At 41.3% G+C, this 20,257-nt stretch overlaps 1 protein-coding gene across 1 annotated transcript in view; it reads left to right on the forward strand.

Annotated features, from left to right (window-relative positions):
- Positions 1-20,257, forward strand: part of slc1a7a (solute carrier family 1 member 7a) — a 73,972-nt gene that overhangs the window by 27,017 nt on the left and 26,698 nt on the right. The window contains exons 3-4 of the mRNA XM_060829578.1: positions 8,578-8,793; positions 15,734-15,776. Of these exons, the coding sequence (XP_060685561.1) occupies positions 8,578-8,793; positions 15,734-15,776 (259 nt within the window). The remainder of the gene's footprint in view (positions 1-8,577; positions 8,794-15,733; positions 15,777-20,257) is intronic.

Below are 20,257 nucleotides of genomic sequence, written 5' to 3' on the forward strand. Positions count from 1 at the left end.
GGGAGAGACATTGAAAGAGTATGGTGCAGACAAATGTCACAGGTCACAGCTGGACAGGAAGGAGAATTTATCATATTCAGATAAGGGATGTTAGCACTATTTTACTTTGGTGGCAGTCAATAGGTGGAGGATGGTAAGGGTGTGCATGTGGGCTGGGACCCAATTGAAGAGATTCAACATGAAGTTGTTGAAAAGATTGAAATGAATTTTAGAAGGCAACAACATTACAAAGAAATTTGAAGTGGAGAAGACGGTATTATATTTTGCTCAGACTGAAGGACCATGTGTAGGCCTTGTGTCAGATTTGATTTTTAGGAGGGAGGATGACAGAGAGGTAGCAAATACCTGAGAAGAGAGAACCACTTGCAAAGTCACATTAACATTTAGTCTGAGTTAGTCAGAGACAGAAAGGGAGGAAAATATGAATTGGGTTATTATCTTCAAATTCCCAAATCTGAGAGCTGGTGCAGTTGCTGCATAACACAAAAAGACAACTAGTGAAAGGTTGGGTAACTTATAGTTAGGTAACTTATGAGGGATATTTTTGCAAAGAAACACATGGAATGAAAACCAAAACATGCAAAGGCCTTTGATTGCTCAGAGGATCTGTCTTTGGAGTGGATTGTAAACTGAAATTTAGAAAGAATTACTATACTAAGTGTTCTTAATAACATGGCTTTAGCAAAAACATTTTACTGTAAGACTTCCATTTTGAGTCAATTTTTGGGCCAAATTACCACAGATAGTGAAAAGAACAATGAATTGAACTGAATTGAATATATTGTCATGTGTACCCAGGCACAGTGAAAGCTTTGTCTTGTGAGCAATACAGGCAGACCACAGAGTTAAGTAGTATAGATAAGTAAATAATAAATAAACACCGGCAAAAATAAAAACACAGGTACAGGCGAATGTTAAGAGTTAGTGAGTCCATCCAGTATTCTAACAACAGTGGGGAAGAAATTGTTTCAAAACCAGCTGGTGCATGTGTTCAGGCTTCTGTACTTTCTCCCTGATGGTAGAGGTTGTAGAAAAACATTGCCAGGGTGTGATGGATCTTTGAGAATGCTTGCGCCTTTCCTTGACAGCGAATCTGGTATATGGATTCTACAGATGGGAGGTCGGCCTTTGTGATTTCCCGAGCCAAGTTCACCACTCTGTGTAACCACCTCCGACCTTGAATGGTACAGTTGCCATACCAGGTAGTGATACATCAGATAAAATGCTCTCGATGGCACACCTATAGAAATTGACAAGGGTATTCGCCTTCATGCCAAATTTTCTTAGCTGTCTGAGGAAGAAGAGACGTTGTTGGGCCTGATCCCAGTGACTAAGAGGACTCATGCAGCATGTCTTAGTGACTACCACCCAGTAACATCCTGCTGAAAATCAATAAGGAGTTCCTTGGTTTTGCCAGCATTGAGAGCGACGTTGTTCTCAGTTCACCATTTTCCAGGTCTTCCACCTCCTGTCTGTAGTCTGTTTTGGCGCAATCTGAGATTTGACCGGCTATGGTGATGTCATCAGCAAACTTGTAAATGGCATTAGTCTGGTATTTGACGGCGCAGTTTTGGGTATGCAATGAGTGCAGTAAGGGTCTGAGTACGCAACCCTGGAGGGCTCCAGTGTTGAGTGTTAGTGAGGATGAAATATTGTCTCCAATCTTCACTGATTGTGGCCTGTGGGTCAGGAAACTGAGGATCCAGTTGCAGAGAGTGGGGTTTAGTCTGAGATCACTAAGTCCAGTAATCAGTCTTGAGGGAATAATAGTGCTGAAGGCTGAACTGTAGTCGATGAATAGGATTTGTATGTAGCTGTTCTTGGTGTTAAGATGTTCTCGGGAGGAGTGAAGGGCAAGTGAAATGGCATTTGCTGTGGATCTATTGGTCCAATAGGCAAATTGGAGTGGGTCAAGAGTAGTGGGGAGGCTGGAATTGATTAATGCTATGACCAGCCTTTCAAAGCACTTCATGACCACTGAAGTTGGGTCACTGGGCGTTAGTTATTCAGACATGCTGCATGAGCCTTCTTAAGCACAGGAATGATGTTGGCTGTCTTGAAACAAGCAGGGACAGTGACCTGCTGCAGGGAGAGGTTGAGGATGTCCGAGAAGACCTGTGCCAGTTGATCTGCACATGCTCTGAGTGCACGGCCTGGTACTCCGTCTGGTCCCATCACTTTCCTTGGGGTCACATGAAGGAAAACTGATTTGATCTCTGATGCAGTGACTGTTGGGATAGGTTTGTCAGGACTTGTCGGAATAGGTGTTACCTATCTACCAAAATTCTGCTCAAAGTGAGCATAGAAGGTGTTGAGATGATCTAGGAGGGGTGTGTCATTGTCTGCTATCTTGCACTGTCTCTTTTTAGAACCTGTGTTGTCATTCATTTCTTGCTATAGTCACCAGGTGTCTATCTGGGTCTCTAATTTGGATCAGTATTAGTCCTTGACTGTCAAAATGGCTCTGCAAAGGTTATACTTGGATTCCTTATATTTGAGTGGGTCTCCTGATCTGAAGGCCTCACGAGTGGTTCTTAGCAGGTTCTGTATGTCCTGATTCATCCAGGGTTTCCTATTGGAGAACACCCAGATTGACTTCCTCGGTATGCAGTCCTCCACACATTTGCTGATAAAGTCTGTGATGGTGGTGGCATACTCGTCCAAGGTACCTGCGGACTGTACGAACATGGCCCAATCAGCCGATTCCAGACAGCACCAGAGTTTATCCTCTGCCTCCTCCAACCAGCACTGGACCTGTATCCGTGAGGGAATCTCCTGCTTGAGCTTTTGCCTGTAAGCCGGGAGAAGAAACACAGCATTATGGTCGGAGTTCCCAAAATGAGGGCAAGGGATGGAGCATCTTTCACAGTGGTGGAGCAGTGGTCTAAAATGTTTGGGCCCCTCGTGGGGCAGGTAATGTTCTGGTGATACTTAGAGTCATAAAGTCATAGAGTCATAGAGATGTACAGCACGGAAACAGACCCTTTGGACTAATGTGTCCATGCCGACCAGATATCCCAATCCAATCTAGTCCCACCTACCAGCACCCAGCCCATATCCATCCAAACCCTTCTTATTCATATACCCACCCAAATGCCTTTTAAATGTTGCAATTGTACTAGTGTCCACCACTTCCTCTGGCAACTCATTCATACACATACCACCCTCTGCATGAAAAAGTTGCCCCTTAGCTCTCTTTTATATCTTTCCCCTCTCACCCTAAATCTATGCCCTCTAGCTCTGGATTCCCCTACCCCAGGGAAGAGACTTAATCTGTTTATCTTATCCATGCCCTTCATGATTTTATAGACCTCTATAAGATCACCACTCAGCCTCCACTTCAGGGAAAACAGCCCCAGCCTATTCAACCTCTCCCTATAACTCAAATCCTCCAACCCTGGCAACATCCTTGTAATCTTTTCTGAACCCTTTCAAGTTTCACAACATCCTTCCGATAGGAAGGAGATCAGAATTGCACTCAGTATTCCAAAAGCGGCCTAACCAATGTCCTGTACAGCCACAACATGACCTCTCAACTCCTGTACTCAATACTCTGACCAGTAAAGGTTAGCATACCAAATTGGGCAACACCTTCCTTAGATTGGCTTGATTGAAATCACCAGTCACAATAAGCAGGGCCTCGGGGTGCTCCATCTCCAGAGTGTTCGTGGTGGAGTACAGCACATGCAGACCTTCCTCAACCTTTGCTTGTGGTGGTATGTACGTAGCAGTTTATATAGCAGTAGTAAATTCCCATGGTAGATAGAAAGGGCGGTATTTGATGGCGAGGAGTTCAAGGTTTGTGGAGCAATGGCTGCCCAGGGCTGTAATGTCCATGTACCACAAGTTGTTGATTAAAAAGCAAACCCTTCCACCCTTTGTCTTACTTGAGGACATTGTACGGTCCATGCAATGGATAGAAAAACCATCAACCTGAAGTGCTCAGTCGGGAACAGATGTGTTGAGTCAGGTTTCTGTGAAGCAGAGTGCACAGCAGTCCCACAGAATTCACTAACTGCAGAGGGAATTACCCTTTCTTCCTCATCATTGAAATCATTGAACATATATTTATTTATAATTAACTGTGCCCAGGTGAATTCCATATTGTTTCTAACAGTTAAGAGATGGATTCTAAACAGCTGGGCTGAATTTTCTTGGGACAGCAGTGGCCCCAGTGTTAGGATAGAAAACTGGACAAATCTGCCTCAGCCATTTCTGGAGTCTCAACAAGATTCTGTGACAAGAAAAAAAACATCTCAAGAGCAGCTATTGAGAATTTCTTCCCATTTCCAAGAGCTGCAGACCAATTGGAGTTTGAGCAGCTCTTCAGTCCCTGCTTTTCCACTTGGTGGCCATTATCTAAGACTACACCTGGCCCAGAGATCTGGCATCAATGGCACCATGGAAACAAGTAGGATTGGGATCACTGGAGCCAGTCAGGCAAACCTGGGCAATGACTGGGGAGGACTGAGTGAGAACGTGGCAACTGATGAGTGTGATTGGCAGGCTGTGGGAAAGGTCGTTTTCAATGGGCAGCTCTTGTTGCCAGGTGACCAACCATGAAACTCAGAATGTCTGATTCTGTTGGATCCTCTCACAAAGAGGATTAATTGACCACTTAATCATCTGAGAGGTTGTCCCCCATCTTTCTCACCATTGATACAATTCCACAGCATCAAGAAGGCAATGAGCACTTCATCCATATCTTCCTGCCAGATTCTCTGGCCATGCCTCCAACCTCCCATCCTGTTCTTGATGACCATGTTAATTTCCTTCAAAGGCGTTATGATGATGAGGGTGAGCAGGTTGCACAGTGGGACAAAGGCGATGGTTGCTAATTTAAAATCCTGGAACTTATCTCCTAACAGCGTTGTGGATATACCAACAGCCCAAGGATTGTAATGGTTCAATAAGGCAGCTTACCACATTCTTCAAGGCAGTTAGAGTTGGGCAATAAATTCCAGATTTGCCTGTGACACCTACATCTTGTGAATAAAGAAACAAAATTGAATATTCCAATGCTGCTAGCTGTTCTCAGCTCTCCTGCTGTCAGCTGTTCTCCTGCTTTGAGACAATCATTACAATCTGTTATTGCCAGCACAGGGTCTGGCAGAAGGAATATGAGCATATTTTAATAGTTTATTGGCACTTATATAGAAGAACGCAATTGTTTCCGATTTTATGATTTTATGTATAGTTTAACACAAGCCCCCTATTTAAACAAAACAACAAAGTTGAAAACAAAGAACGTCAGTACTTTTGAAGCAACAAAACTGAAATCATTAGAAATAAAATGGAAGCTTTGCTTTAAAGTTTTCTGCAATAGTTAATTTGAGGTATGTATCTGATCAACCAATTGATTTATTAGTGCAAAATCTACATTGATAAATGTGAATATTAGAACATGTATAGATTTAGTTTTAATATGTGGCCATTAACAAGGGCTGTGATATTTGACTGTCAATATAGGAAGGAGGTACAAGTGTGATCTTCTGCTTGCCTGCTATGGGTTAAGTTGCTTTCGGGGAATTGTTTTACCTGTTTTTTTTCAGGACACCCTTACACGGGAACAAGGACATATGGAGAAGATGAAGAACATAATCTAGATATTCCTCTCCAAGGGTAAAGTGCTAAAATAGCATCAAAACCCAACAGCTGCTTGCCCTTGTGACCCTGTTCTCTTGAGAAATGGCAGCCTAACAATGTACCTGGAATCTGGCTGCTCTTTGGTCTGATTACAACTATGCTATAAGTCTATGGGTACAGATGGATTAATGCAAATCTGCAGTGTCTTAGCAATCTAAAATGCTTTCATTCTTCCTTCACGTTCTCAACCTCAGAAAGGAGCACTGCTTCAAGGGGTGCAATAGCTGCAGACTCCAAAGATTACAGAAGCAAAGATGGCATCCCTGACCAAAATCCTGTCATCAGCAAAGTTCAGCAATCCTTACAACAACCAAAAACTTCACAGTAATCCAAAATAGGTATCCAGCAACACTTCTGATCTATTAGTGTCTCTAGCAACATAGAATACAACAAGTGTACTGCCATTAGCTTTTGGGAGCAATAATTCAGCAGTGAAGGACAGAATCTTAGTGTTACATATTATATAATTATTGTACAAAGATTTTAATAGCAGAGGTAGGGTTTCATTGGGCATCATGACGAATTAAGACGGAAATGCTCAAATGCCTTAGGGATCTGTGAACTTTCAGCACCAAGCTTCTCTGCAAATTTGCCAACTTTTACTTCTAACTTGCATTTTTAAGTCATTCCAAAACTAAAGAAAGTCTAGCTGGTATAATTTTCATTCAATGACAAGAGTAGAATAATAGAATAACAGAAATTATCTCTTTGATTAAAAATTAAAAAGTGGCAAACATTAAATTTGCCAGCGCTTTTGGCTCAGATATTGATACAACTTCTTAGTATCTGCAAACCCTCAATCCAAGGTTTGGATTTATTTGCTAAAGTCATTTCCATTGAATTTCCAAGTTACCCTCATGCTGTGCTAAATGGAAGTTAAAGCAATGTGAGAAGCCTTTTGATTTACTTGAAGTGAAACCATAACAGCCATTATCGAGACTACGTATGCAATCATACTATAAATAACAGAGGCAATTGGTTCCTGAATTTGTGCAGTGAGTCAATGGTCTTACTAGGAATGGGTTGAAGGGTTATAGAGAACAGGCAGGAAAGTGGAGGTGAGGTTAAGATGAGGTCAGTCATGATCGTATCAAATGGCAGAGCAGACTCGAGGAGATAAGTTGCCTAATCGTGCTCTTAGTTCTTATGTTCTAAAAGAAGGTTTGACATTTATTATGATGACTTATTTGCATCCTAATGTGTACCTTTTTGTTTGCCAGCCTGTGTGATGACTACCCAGGGACATAGCATAGCACTGTCCCAAAAGCATGAAAGAACTTTTACTCCAGATTATACACATTCCCCTTGAGATTAATATCTGTATGCCCACATTTGTTATCCTGTGACTTGTAGATTATTTTAAAACTCTAGATTAAAAGCTAACTATATTATCATTAATTGGTCTTTGCCAGCCCAAGGAGGAATTTAAATCAATAAAAATATTGACAAGCAAATAAAATGATGCATTTTGTAAATTAATCTGATGACAGTTTTAATCCATTAATGCTTTGCATGAGCTTTTTCCTACCTAGACCTTTCTCTCTTGTGTGCTTATCTAACTGCCCTTGAATGCACCTATAGTATTCATATCAATGTTCTGATTAATTGCAGAATAAAAAGTCACTGTGTTTCTAATAAGACTGGCTGATTTTTGTTGTAAAGAGCATCTCTAAGTCTTAAATGAATATTAGAAATAGAAGTGACATGCCACATCTTTCTAAAGAATTTCTCCTTCCTTCCTATTGTTCTCCTTTCCTCTTGATATGCATGCTTGCTAAATCCTATATTTTCACAGGACAGGATGATTTCCAGCACTTAATCCAAATGGTGATTATCATCCCATGGTGACCATTGATGAACCACTCAAGTAGTTGAGTCTAGCTAGTCGACCTCCTCACCTCATCTCTTCAGATGAGAGCTTCAAACAGGGATAGTGCAATTGAGAGCAGTAATTTTAGCTAACATGCTTGCCTAACTCCAGAAAAGCATCAATGTCCAGCTATAGCTCCATAAGCAGTGACTTTACATGGTCAACCTATTTAGATGTATCAGAAATCTGAATATTGTGTCATTTTACCTTTATAGCTCCGTCCTGAGTTATGTTACTCCATTATCCCTGATGAAAATCAAATAATGAACTATTCTGTATATGAATACAAAAGTTAGTTTCTTAATTCAGCTCCTTTATAGTGCTACATTCAATATTGGCAGGTAGATAATTTCTCAATCCCTGATGCTAATGTATTTGGATCAGAGCACAGTAAATTCTATAAAATGCCGCTTTAGTTTAGAACTAGCCCTATTCCATGAATGGTCTCATGGTTGGTGTTCAGTATTGGAAGCATTCCAAAGTGGTCAGAGTGGAGCAGAACGCTGCATACAAATAGCACTTACAGAGCTAACAATGAAAGGGATTCTGGCCACTCAAAAGTAAGTGACTACTTAGTCTGAAGCAACTGTGGTGCAGCTATTTCAGGAACAAAACATGTCATGATTTTTTTCTCCAGTTTATGATGGGAGATGAAACTAGAAGAGTAATAGACTAAATTGATAGACTTAAATGCGTAGTGATAGGGAGGCAAAAACAAAGTGAAAGCAAAATACTGAAATGCTGGAAATCAGACACAAACACAGAGAATGGTGGAGAAACTCAGGAGGGCTGGCAGCATCTGTGGAGAGGTAATATTTCAAGTCCAGAATGACTATTCTTCATAACTTTAGAGCTGCTTAATTTTTCCAGTATTCTCTGTGTTTGTTTCTTGATATTCATTGCAAAGGACAAATCACCATGCAATCAAGAAGTTGGAGGAGTATATTGGAGCCATTCCCTTTGTGACCCACTTCAGAACAGGAGGAGAAAAGCAATGCAGTGAGTAATGTACAGACAGACATGTTCAGGATACCTTTGCACTATTTAAATTTGTTTTACAGCTTGATGTCTGGACTGGCGGCCTTGGATGCAAAAGCTTCAAGTCGATTGGGTCTCATCACAATTGCTTACTACCTCTGGACAACCTTTGTGGCTGTTGTTATAGGAATAATTATGGTCTCCATTATACATCCTGGTGGTGCAGCTCAGAAGGAGAGTATCGATGACAGTGGAAAGCCAATCATGAGCTCTGCTGATGCATTGTTAGATCTGATACGGTATGTGTGAGTATGGTCCTTTATTCAATGCTAAAATTATAGTAACTCCAGGGAAATCAGGCTCTCTGACAAGGCTATTTTAAATGCATTTTATATCACACATTGTAATGTTCAACAATATGGGTAAACTCCAATGTCAACATCTCCCTGTATGTGTTCTCCATTTCGGTCTAAGCAGCATGCTGACTAGCTGCTTCTTCAGGTCTGCAAGTTTCTGCAGCTGATGACACTTACATAGATTTATAGAGATTTACATACATAAAGAGGCCATATAAGCCTTTGTGTCTGCACCAGTCAAAATGGCCTGACTGCATTAATCCCGTTTTCCAGCTCTTAAACCATAGCCCTTGAGGCTATGACAATGTAAATGACAACTCAAACACTGCTTTAATGTTATGAGTTTCTAACACCCACGTTAAAATGCGAGGGCCTCATTTTTGTTTGAGGCCCATCCATGTTCCACAGACCAGATTCAGGAAGCATTGTCCCAGGAGGTTGTATTTTTGTCCTAGGCTTGCCAAATTCCTTCTAACAATGCAGGACAACCCAAAACAAGCAAATGCCTGTTGCCATGTACACATAAAATAACATTATGCACTGAATCTTACAGTTTTATGACTAATCAAAGTTGCACTGCAAGACCTGGCAAGTATTCTCACTATATCTTGCTAAACCTGTCTCATTAACTACCTACCCGATCTCCATGGTGTTTGTCACATCCAATTCTATCCCCATCTTGTCATGCGTCATTCCCAGAACAGCATGCCACTCAATGGATATCCCAGAACTTCTTAGGTCTGCACTATCGTAAAAGTTGTTGTGCGCCCAGACAAGCACTGTAAGTCTGGACCTGCTCTGTACAGTTCCTGACATCTACCCGAAACATGGCAGACGTCAGGGTATGGTTGCCCTGCTTTATAGACAAGGTCCTGGAGGCACTGGTGGATAGGGTGGTGCACAAATGGGACATTCTGTTTCCCCAAGACTGGCAGTGGAGGTCACACCAACAGCCGGTTCCAAACTTACCATTAGAGTTGGTGCATTCTCAGCCCTTGGCAATGATGTGGGAAGAAGGTCAATAACCTTTACCACTCCACTCGTGTATGTTCAATTATATTCTCTCCAATACCTCACACTCAATATATCTGCTAAACACACCACCCACCAAGTCTCATGCTCTACCACTCTCACTAATATGCGCAGCATCGTCATTCAGTGGCTTTCACTCACATTAATTGCTGACACAGCTAACTCAGTAGGCCCTCTGCGCTTCCGACTCACTTGCTTGGGAGACCTCCACACCCTCATCAAAAGTAACAACTGAGCCTTAATACCTGCTTCTTATTCCAACAGGAAAACATAATAAGATAGAATGAGTCAAAACAGGACGTGGGCTGCCTGACATTTAACTCTTCATGCTCTAGGTGGAACGGATCATGATTCTGAGTGGCCCAAGCAGGCTCAACTCTGATAGTGGATGCTGTCCTTAATTTGTTGTACTGGAACTACCTGACTGAAGGCTATCTCTCTTGAATTTACTGAGACATGTTGACAAATATGACAAGCTTTCTTCCTTCCAAAGACAAGGCAAGGCAATGCCAGTCCAGATTGGTTCAGAGTGAGTGAGTGCTGTGTTAGCAAGTAACAACCCCAGGCATGCAGCTTGGCCCAGGCCATGAACTAGGTGGGTATCCCTAAGCACACAGCCCGCTTGCGACTGCATTACAAAGATAATTGCCAGTGCAGCCCAAGGCCCAATGTTGAAGTACAGAAGTGACCTGTAAATGGATTGGAGATGTGCCATGAGGGTTTTTAGAACCTGGCATATATTAAATGTCAATGTCTGTGGACATAGAGTATGTATGGCCAGTGCCATGAAATGTGTCCAACATGGAGGATGTTCAAGGCAAATGGTAAGCTGAATCCACCAGATGCCTGTTCTGATTTCCTGTCGAGTCTCATGACATCTAGCTGAATATCAATGAGGCATGTTGGGCATTTAACAAGGGATCCACTTTAACTAGCAACTCACTGTTGCCTAGAAAGAACTTGCCATGTATTTTTCAAAAACATAAAAGATGGAACAAGGCATTCCCAATATCGAGATGGGCCTCACTGGAATTTACGCCCAACTCTACCACAAATCTCACCTATTGTGCACATTGCTTAGAACCCTATATAGTTTAACCCTGTAAGTCTACTGATTAAATGTGATTATTTTACAAGAAACTTCTAACTGATTTAAAGAAAGCAACATTCACCACATGCAAATACCTTCAACTAATCTCTTATGAAATCCAATATTCTAAATTCTTTAGCAGTTTTGATAGTTCTTTGACATCTCTAATGGTTATATGCACCTTTTAGGGAAATGCATGTGTGCTTTTAACAATCTCATAGCATACAATCCTCTATAAGGGTACCTGACCACCATCTGCAAGGGTACCTAAGATTACCTGACCTGCTCCAAAATGTCCCAGTCCAATATCTAAAAGGCTCTTTTATTTCACCAAAGAGCTACTCTGGCTATCCAAACTAACTTACAAAGGTCAGGAATGCTTTAAAAGCAAAGAACAAAGAAAACTTACAGCCCAGGAACAGGACTTTCAGCCCTCTAAGCCTAAGCCGATCCAAATCCACTGTCTAAACCTCTCGCTCAATTCCTAAGCATCTGTATCCCTCTGCTCCCCACCTACTCATGCATCTGTCCAGACATATATTAAATGAATCTACTATTCCTGCCTCTACTACCTCTGCTGGCAACGCGTTCCAGGCACCTACCACTCTCTTTGTAAAGTACTTGCCGCATGTATCCCCCTTAAACTTTTTACCTTTCACCTTGAAAGTGTGACCTCTCGTTATTGAATCCTTCACCCTGGGAAAAAGCTTGTCTCTATCCACCCTGTCTATATTCTTGATGATTTTGTAAACCTCAATCAGGTTCCCCCTCAATCTCCTTTTTTCTAATGAAAACAAACCTAACCTACTCAACCTCTCTTCATAGCTAGCACCTTCCATACCAGGCAACATCCTTGTAAACCTTCTCTGTACTCTCTCCAAAGCATCCACATCCTTTTGGTAATGTGGCAACCAGAACTGTACACAGATTTATCCTGGCAAGGTGGCTCAGTGGTTAACACTGCAGCCTCATAGCACCAGGGACCCAGGTTCAATTCCAGCCTCAGGTGACAAGTGGGCGGCACGGTGGCACAGCGGTTAGCACTGCTGCCTCACAGCGCCTGAGACCCGGGTTCAATTCCCGACTCAGGTGACTGACTGTGTGGAGTTTGCACGTTCTCCCCGTGTCTGCGTGGGTTTCCTCCGGGTGCTCCGGTTTCCTCCCACAGTCCAAAGATGTGCGGGTCAGGTGAATTGGCCATGCTAAATTGCCCGTAGTGTTAGATAAGGGGTAAATGTAGGGGTATGGGTGGGTTGCGCTTCGGCGGGTTGGTGTGGACTTGTTGGGCCGAAGGGCCTGTTTCCACACTGTAAGTAATCTAATTCTAAATGCGGCCAAACCAATGTCGTGTACAAGTTTAACATGACCTGCCAGCTCTTATGCTCAATATCCCGTCCGATGAAGGCAAGCATACCATATGCTTTCTTGACTACTCTATCCACCTGTGCAGCAACCTTCAGGATACAATGGATCTGAACTCCCAGATCTCTCTGCTCATCAACTTTTCCCACGGCTCTTCCATTTACTGTGTACTTCACTCTCGAATTATATTTCTCAAAATGCACCATCTCACATTTGCCTGGATTGAACTCCATCTGCCACTTTTCCACCCAACTCTCCAGTCTATCTATATCCTCCTGTGTTCTTTGACAGTCCCCTATGCTTTCTGCTAATCCACCAATCTTCGTGTCATCTGCAAACTTGCTGATCACACCAACAGTGCCCTCTTCCAGATCATCTATGTATATCACAAACAATAGTGGCACAAGCCTGATCCCTGGTGATCCCTGTGCAACACCACTGGTCACCTTTCTCCATTTCACGAAACTCCCTTCAACTACTACTCTCTGTCTCTTCTTGCTCAACCAGTTCTTTATCCACCTAGCTAGAACACCCTGCACACCATGTGACTTCATTTTCTCTATTGGTTTACCATGGAGAACCTTATCAAATGCCTTACTAAAGTCCATGTATATGACATCTACAGCCCTTCCTTCATCTATCAACTTGGTCACTTCGTCAAAGAACTCTATTAAGTTGGTAAGGCATGCTCTCCCCAGCACAGAACCATGTTGCTGATCACTGATAAGCCCATTCTTTTCTAAATATAAATAGATTTTATCCCTCAGTACCTTCACCAGCAACTTTCCCACCCTAATGTCAACTTTAAAATGATCTAATGTACATAATCCAGGTTTGATGCTACAGGGATGCTAACTTCCCGCTACAGTGAAGGCAGCTGTGATCTAAATAGTCAAGTGCATTCATATAAATGTATATGCAAAACCTGGCTTGCCTCAATTCTGGCCACCACAAAAATGTGAATAACCAAATTCAGAGCCAATATGTCTGAATTGCAGACACTTGCTCTATTTTTGCCATGATAAAGAAGTTCCCTATCATGGCAAAGTACATGACCTCAGGCCTATGTGTTGTTTCCATTTCATATCTAAATTAATCTTTAATATTTTTTACAAATAGATAACAGAAATGGGAACATAGTGGTCATGTTACTTGATTAGCAATCAGGGAGCTAGTTTAAAAAAAAACAGAGATAGGAGTTTAAATCAATATCTGTTAGTGAATTGAATTCAGTTAATTAAATAAATCTTGAATGAAAAGAAAATCTCAGTGTTGATGAGCATGCAACTACCGTTTGTCAGAAAAACCTAAACTTTTAGGAAAGAAACCTGCTGATCTGGAAAAGTATGTGACAGTCTTCTGAAATACCCTCACAAACCCATCAATTGTTGTAAAGGTGATTCGTGACCACTTTCTCAAGGGCACTTGGGGATGAGCAATAAATCTTGGTATTGCCAGCAATGTTTATGTTCCCTGCATTGATAATAAAAAGTACTGGTTGTTGCAATCAGCTCACACTTACTCTTTTACCTCTGTGTTCAAGGTTCAAATCTGATCTGAATTGAGGGAATGGATGTTTGCTGAAATGGCTATAACAGTTCTTTGCAAAATCAACGTGCTAGTCTTAGTTGGCTCTTAATGGCCATCAGTCCATCACAAATCAAGATGCGGTGAAAAATTAAAGTCTCATTCAGAAGAGGCTATGCAATATCTTGTTTGTTTGCAATTTTTGTGTACTATTTTAAGATCAGGTCATGAGACATTTTATTCTGTCTCTGACCGTGGTCAATCTGTCTTTTCTGATGTCCTTACCAAAATTATATAGTATTCCTTTCCTAAGCTTGACTACCATCATTTGAATTGGTAAAAGAAATCTAGCAACTGGTTCATAGAACAAACATGAATTTACTCGTAATGACTCAGTAACAATTAACATACAAAACTGGTATTTGAATAAAAAAGAACACTATCCCTGAACAGAGGCATGATAACCATTCCGAGCTGAAGGAAGGTAATATTTAGATGATCAGTTAATCAAACAGATAGGTATATTTTAATAACTATTCCCCTTTGGTTTTCTGACATTTCTTTCTGCCACGCAGTTCTTTAAAATGATTTAATGGCCCAATTATACTCAAAAATTCACATCTGTTGCTCATTCATAGTAAATTTGTTTGTGCAGACTATACAGATGAATTTATTTAAACTTTTGTTTGGACTATGAGCTCATGCTGTTAAATAACTGTCCCAGTTACAAAACAAAAAAAGGATTTAAATGCCATTTCAGGTCAAATTGAGAGATGTAATATTATTTAATGGATAGCTGACCAGAACCTTGCAAAATATCTGTCCATTCTCTGTTGTGACTTTTATATGTATTGTTTTCCTAGTTTGTCTATGCATTCAATCCTGGTATAAAGGTGAGAAAGAACCAAAACATAACAAAATGGATAGTGATTCACCTCTATGACCTCAATAACAAGATTTTCCTTAATTGGTGTAATATATTTGGTATTTATTATTCATTGTGTATTCAGAATGAATTGCCCTTGCAACTACACAATAACAGGAAAAACAATGGGGATCATAAAGTAGATTCTCATATCTGGAAAAATGGAAGTTTCCTTTTCATGCATGTATGTTTTAAAGAAACAAATATGCATGATCTGTTTCTTAACCAATCCCTCTCTGAATTCCAAAAATTAACGTTATGAAAAAGTTGTATCTCTAAATAACATTCATTGTTTTTCTTAGCTTTTAGCTGCAGTATCTTTTCGTAACATTAGCAATCTCATAAAATCCTTCTACCGTGGCATCTTCCATCATAGAATCCCTACAGTGTGGAAAGAGGCCCTTAGGCTCAACAAGTCCACACTGACCCTCCCGAGAGTAACTCACCCAGACCCATTCCCCTACCCTATATTTACATCTGACTAATGCACTTAGCTTACACATACCTGAACACAATGGGCAATTTAGCATGGCCAATTCACCTAACCTGGACTGTTTTGGATTATGAGAGGAAACCCAAGCAGACACAGGGAGAATGTGCAAACTCCACACAGACAGTTGTCCAAGATTGGAATCGAACCCAGGTCCCTGGCAATGTGAGGCAGCAGTGCTAATCACTGAGCCATTGTGCTATGCCTATTTCTTGGTTTTCCATACTAAAAAGGGTTTCTGAAGAAGTTAAATATTGGTCACTTGTTAATAGGCTAATAATCTGAGAGTGTCTAAGTTTAGAGAACTAAATTAATCCATTGAATCTTTTATTTCATTGTTATGATTCATATTTGTCCTTGGTTTTTTGTTTAAGTTTCAATCAACTGCATTTTGCTATTGATTATTATAATAATTCTGAGAAACGTATTTCTCTGTTTTCTTTCTTGTCTTTTAAAGGAATATGTTCCCATCTAATCTAGTTCAAGCTACCTTTCAGCAGGTGAGTTCATATTTTATTTTTATACCTGTTCATACCTGTTTATACAATTCTGTCAAGGCCAGCATGTATTGAGCATTCATAGTTGCCCTTGTGAAACCTCTGTAATTCAATGTGCTTTGTAACATTTTCCTTCTTTTATAAAATCCAGGTGAACCACCCAGGTTCATAGTGCAGAATACGATCAAAAATGAAAAAAAAAGGACCGAAGACAAAATAAATTCTAGTAAATTGGGTGATAACAAGCCGAGGTTTTGAAATCCTGTAAATTGTGGAAGGAAAGGAAGATTGGGATATTGGCAAAGAATAAGTTAGATGAGAAGTAATGGGAAATAGCTGTAAAGATAGAAAAGTAGTATGGAGAAGATGTAGGTTGGTAAAATGGAAAGACATGTACCAAATATAATTTAATGCAGTCAAATATGGAATTATGTACTTTGGGAAAAGCAAGATGAAGAAACAATGTAATTTAAAGATTAATTTTTTATGGGAATTCAAGAATCCCGCCAGGTGTATATAAAGGCTTCAAATATGAAAACAAAGCAGTCCCATTATACCATTTGAAAATATCTGATTGGACCTCCACTGGAGCATTGCAAACGGTCCAGGTCAACACGTGTTAGGAAGAATGTCAAAGTCCGAGAAACAGTGCAGAGTAAGTTTACTCGCAAGGTTTGTGAAGGTTTGTAGCTCAGGTTGAGGTTTAGGGTGTAGGTTTGCTCGCTGTTTACTATTTACTATTTACATAAGTTTACTATTATGACCCCTGAGCTGAGGAACTTCAGTTGGGAGATTGGAGAACCTAGAAAAGCAGAGATGTTGACAGAAAACCTCAATAAAACATCCAAAATGCCAAGGGATTTTGATAATGAATCAAGAAAGATATTGTGTGGAATCTTTCCATTTTCAGGTAGAGTTTTGTTCTGTGAAGTTCATGGCATCTGGTCTGCCAGGGCTCATACTGAGTTTTGTCACACAATCTTACACTCTTCACCTTATTTATTTGAGCATTTGGGCCCTTAGGTGCCTTCCTAGGGAAATTACGGGGCCAACGAAATGGAAGTGCTTTCCATAAGACCAAAAGACATAGAAGTGGAAGCAAGGCCATTCGGCCCATCGAGTCTACTCCACCATTTAATCAAGGCTGATGGGTGTTTCAATCCTACTTACCTGCACTCTCCCTATATCCCTTAATTCCTTGCAAGATCAAAAATTTATCAATCTCTGCCTTGAAGACACCCAATGCCCCGGCCTCAATTGCGCTCCGTGGCAATGAATTCCACAGGCCCACCCCACACTCTGGCAGAAGGAACGTCTCCTCATTTCCATTATAAATTTAACCCCTCTAATTCTAAGGCTGTACCCACGGGTCCTAATGGAAACAACTTCCCAGCGTCCACCATCTTGTAAGTTTCCATTAGATCTCCCCTCAACCTGCTAAACTTTAATGAATACAATCCCAGGATCTTCAGCCGATCATCATATTTAGGCCGACCAATCCAGGGATCATCTGTGGGAATTTCTGCTGGACACGCTCCAGTGCCAATATGTCCTTCCTGAAGTGTGGGGTCCAAAATTGGACACAGTATTCTAAATGGGGCCTAACTAGAGCTTTATAAAGACTCAGAAGCACGTTGCTGCTTTTATATTCCAACCCTCTTAAGAAAAATGACAACATTACATTGCTTTCTTAATCACGGACTCACCCTACAAATCAATCTTTAGAGAATCCTGGACTAGCACTCCCAGATCCCTTTGTACTTTGGCTTTATGAATTTCTCACCATTAAAAAATAGTCCAAAGTTCAACATCTTGCACTTGCTCATGTTGAATTGCATCAGCCATATCCTGGACCACTCTCCTCAACTGTCTAAATCTTTCTGCGGCCTCCCTACCTCCTCAGTACTGCCTGCCTGTCCACCTAACTTCGTATTACCGGTGAACTTTGCCAGAATGCCCCTAATCCCTTCATCCAGATCATTAATATATAAAGTGAACAGCTGCAGCCCCACCACTGAACCCAGCGGGACCCCACTTGTCACCAGCTACCATTCCGAGAAAGAACCTTTTATCCAAACTCTCTGTCTTCTGTCAGACAGTCAATTCCCAATCCATGCCAGTAGCTCACCTCAAGCACCTCGGGCCCTTAACTTACTCAGCATCCTCCCATGAGGCACCTTATCAAAGGCCTTTTGGAAGTTTTCAACTGCTGGGAACCTCTTGCTTGCTTGCCTCTGGCGCAATGGTTGAAGCCTAAAGCCCAGCTGCAAACCACTTCAGCAGCTGCAAGCCAGAAACTGACCCTCATAATGCAATGCTCATCCTCTACATTCAGGACATGGCCCATAGGAAAGGAAAGCTTTCCGCACCCCAGAGAGGGACCGGGAGATTGGTGGTTGGATTGGTGGAAATGAGGGCAATCCTTTTACTAGCTGACCATCAAAGACATCCACACCACCATCCCATTTAGAGAAAGATGCCCAGCAGAGCAGGATGAAGGTCTATGGTCTTCTTTGCTCCGTAAGGCTAAGGATCACCAACTTCTATCTGCTCCCTCACATTCACAGGGCCATCACTCACTCTGAATCTGTCACATTGCATATACATCACACCAAGGCTCATGCGCTACAACTTTCACTATTGCATTCATCATGTCCATTCAAAGGCTATCATCTACTTTAACCTCCAAAATGATTTCTGTCCTCTGTGCTTCCTTCTCAACCACTGGAGGCACCCCACCATCTTGGCTGCTCATGCATGATCGCTAACTGCTCTTACATCTACTTAACGATACACAATCCTTCTCTTTGTCTTACTGCAGGAAAAACAGGTCCACTACCTGTCTGGAATGAAATTGCCACTGTAATCTGACTGACCTACTTATAATCTCTGGACTAATGGCACTTAATCTCTGGGTGTGACCATGGCCAAACTCCTGGACTAAAAATGGATGAGCCCCTTGACTGATTGCAGATTACCCTCGCCCCACTGAGGACCATTCCTATTTAACTTCCTTACATGGCCATTTGCTTGGAGCACATGCAGTATATTTTCCACATGAAGTGCTGGCACATGCTGTAGGTGTAATATTAACATTGCAAGCTGCCAGACAGTGATATGTCCACCCTTTTGACTGTCCAGTGTTTCCCAACATTTCAAGCTGCCTGCGTCTCTCTTTGCAATAAAAAAAAATGCGAGACACAGAGGCCAGCAACCTGAAATGAAACATTAAAGACCCATGGGCTAATAAACCACTGCAAGTCACACAAATGTGGTTATCCACACATCAGTGCTGAAGTCAATGCAAGTGCACTAAGAAAACTATGTGACTGTATAGAGACTGGAAGACTCCAAGTAAATGCAAGGTGAGAAAGCATTAAAAAAGCAAACTAAGAGCATAAGGTACAACTTGTGAACACACATAAGATGTGTGCCATCCTGGCACAAACATGCAAGTGCGAGATGTGTCTGAGCTGCATTTAAAATGTTGAAGGGCTAAAATGATGCATGCAGTGGTCTGAGAGCAGCCATGATAATGTGGTGAAGCTGGTGGTTTGCTGATACTAACTTGTGTGGATTTAAGGTCAAAAAAGATGGTGACCATGCATAATGCAGAGGGGTTCTCATGTCGCAGCAATTGGATGATGGCCAGTACAGTCAGTGAGCTGCAGCTGGGAGGTACCCGCTTTGATGCATATGTTGGGAACTTTTGTGCTGTCTAGTTTTTCAGAGAAGGATAGGAGAGTTAAAAATGGTGTATAAATAATGTTGGGGCTTTAATGAGGTGTAAATGCATGTGAATGCAAGGTGGTTACTGCTCAATGGTGAAGATCTGAAGTCATTATTTGCAGGTTTGAGGAGAACATCAGAAAACATGTTCTCAACAAAAGGAAGTTGAGTTTTGCTTTCTCACAGTATAATTTCCCATTTCTCTTGCTCATTGCTTACACCACACCACGGAGGAGAAATTCTACCATTTCCTCTGCCAAGTGGGAAAAAACCTGAATTGATTATTCATTATTTTGAACCAGAGGAACTGGAGGAAATATGGATGTCTTTTCATGCAGAGGACTGTGGTAATCCGTTACAGAATCAGATCTCATTAGAATTTTAAAAAGGCAATTGAACTTGTATTTGCAGAAAATTAATTTTCAAACCTTACTTGGTATATCCTTAATCATCAAATGTTCTCCTTTGTTCTGTCTGCTTTCTTTCCAACAGAAAATCAACTAGCTGAAAACCAGGAGAAATATGGGGCAGGCTATTTAAGGAATTTCTTCTTAGGGGGAGAGGTGAAGCCTAGGAATTCTCTACACCAGAGAGCTATGGAAGCTCCATCATTGAGCATGTTTGAGATAGAAATCATCTTCAACCTTGTAGAGGGAGGAAGAGAGCTTCTTCAATGTAGAGGGAGGAAGAGAGCTTCTTCAATGTAGAGGGAGGAAGAGAGCTTCTTCAATGTAGAGGCTCGAAACGTCGAATTC

This window comes from Hemiscyllium ocellatum, chromosome 9, assembly GCF_020745735.1.
Source record: "Hemiscyllium ocellatum isolate sHemOce1 chromosome 9, sHemOce1.pat.X.cur, whole genome shotgun sequence".
NCBI lineage: Eukaryota > Metazoa > Chordata > Chondrichthyes > Orectolobiformes > Hemiscylliidae > Hemiscyllium > Hemiscyllium ocellatum.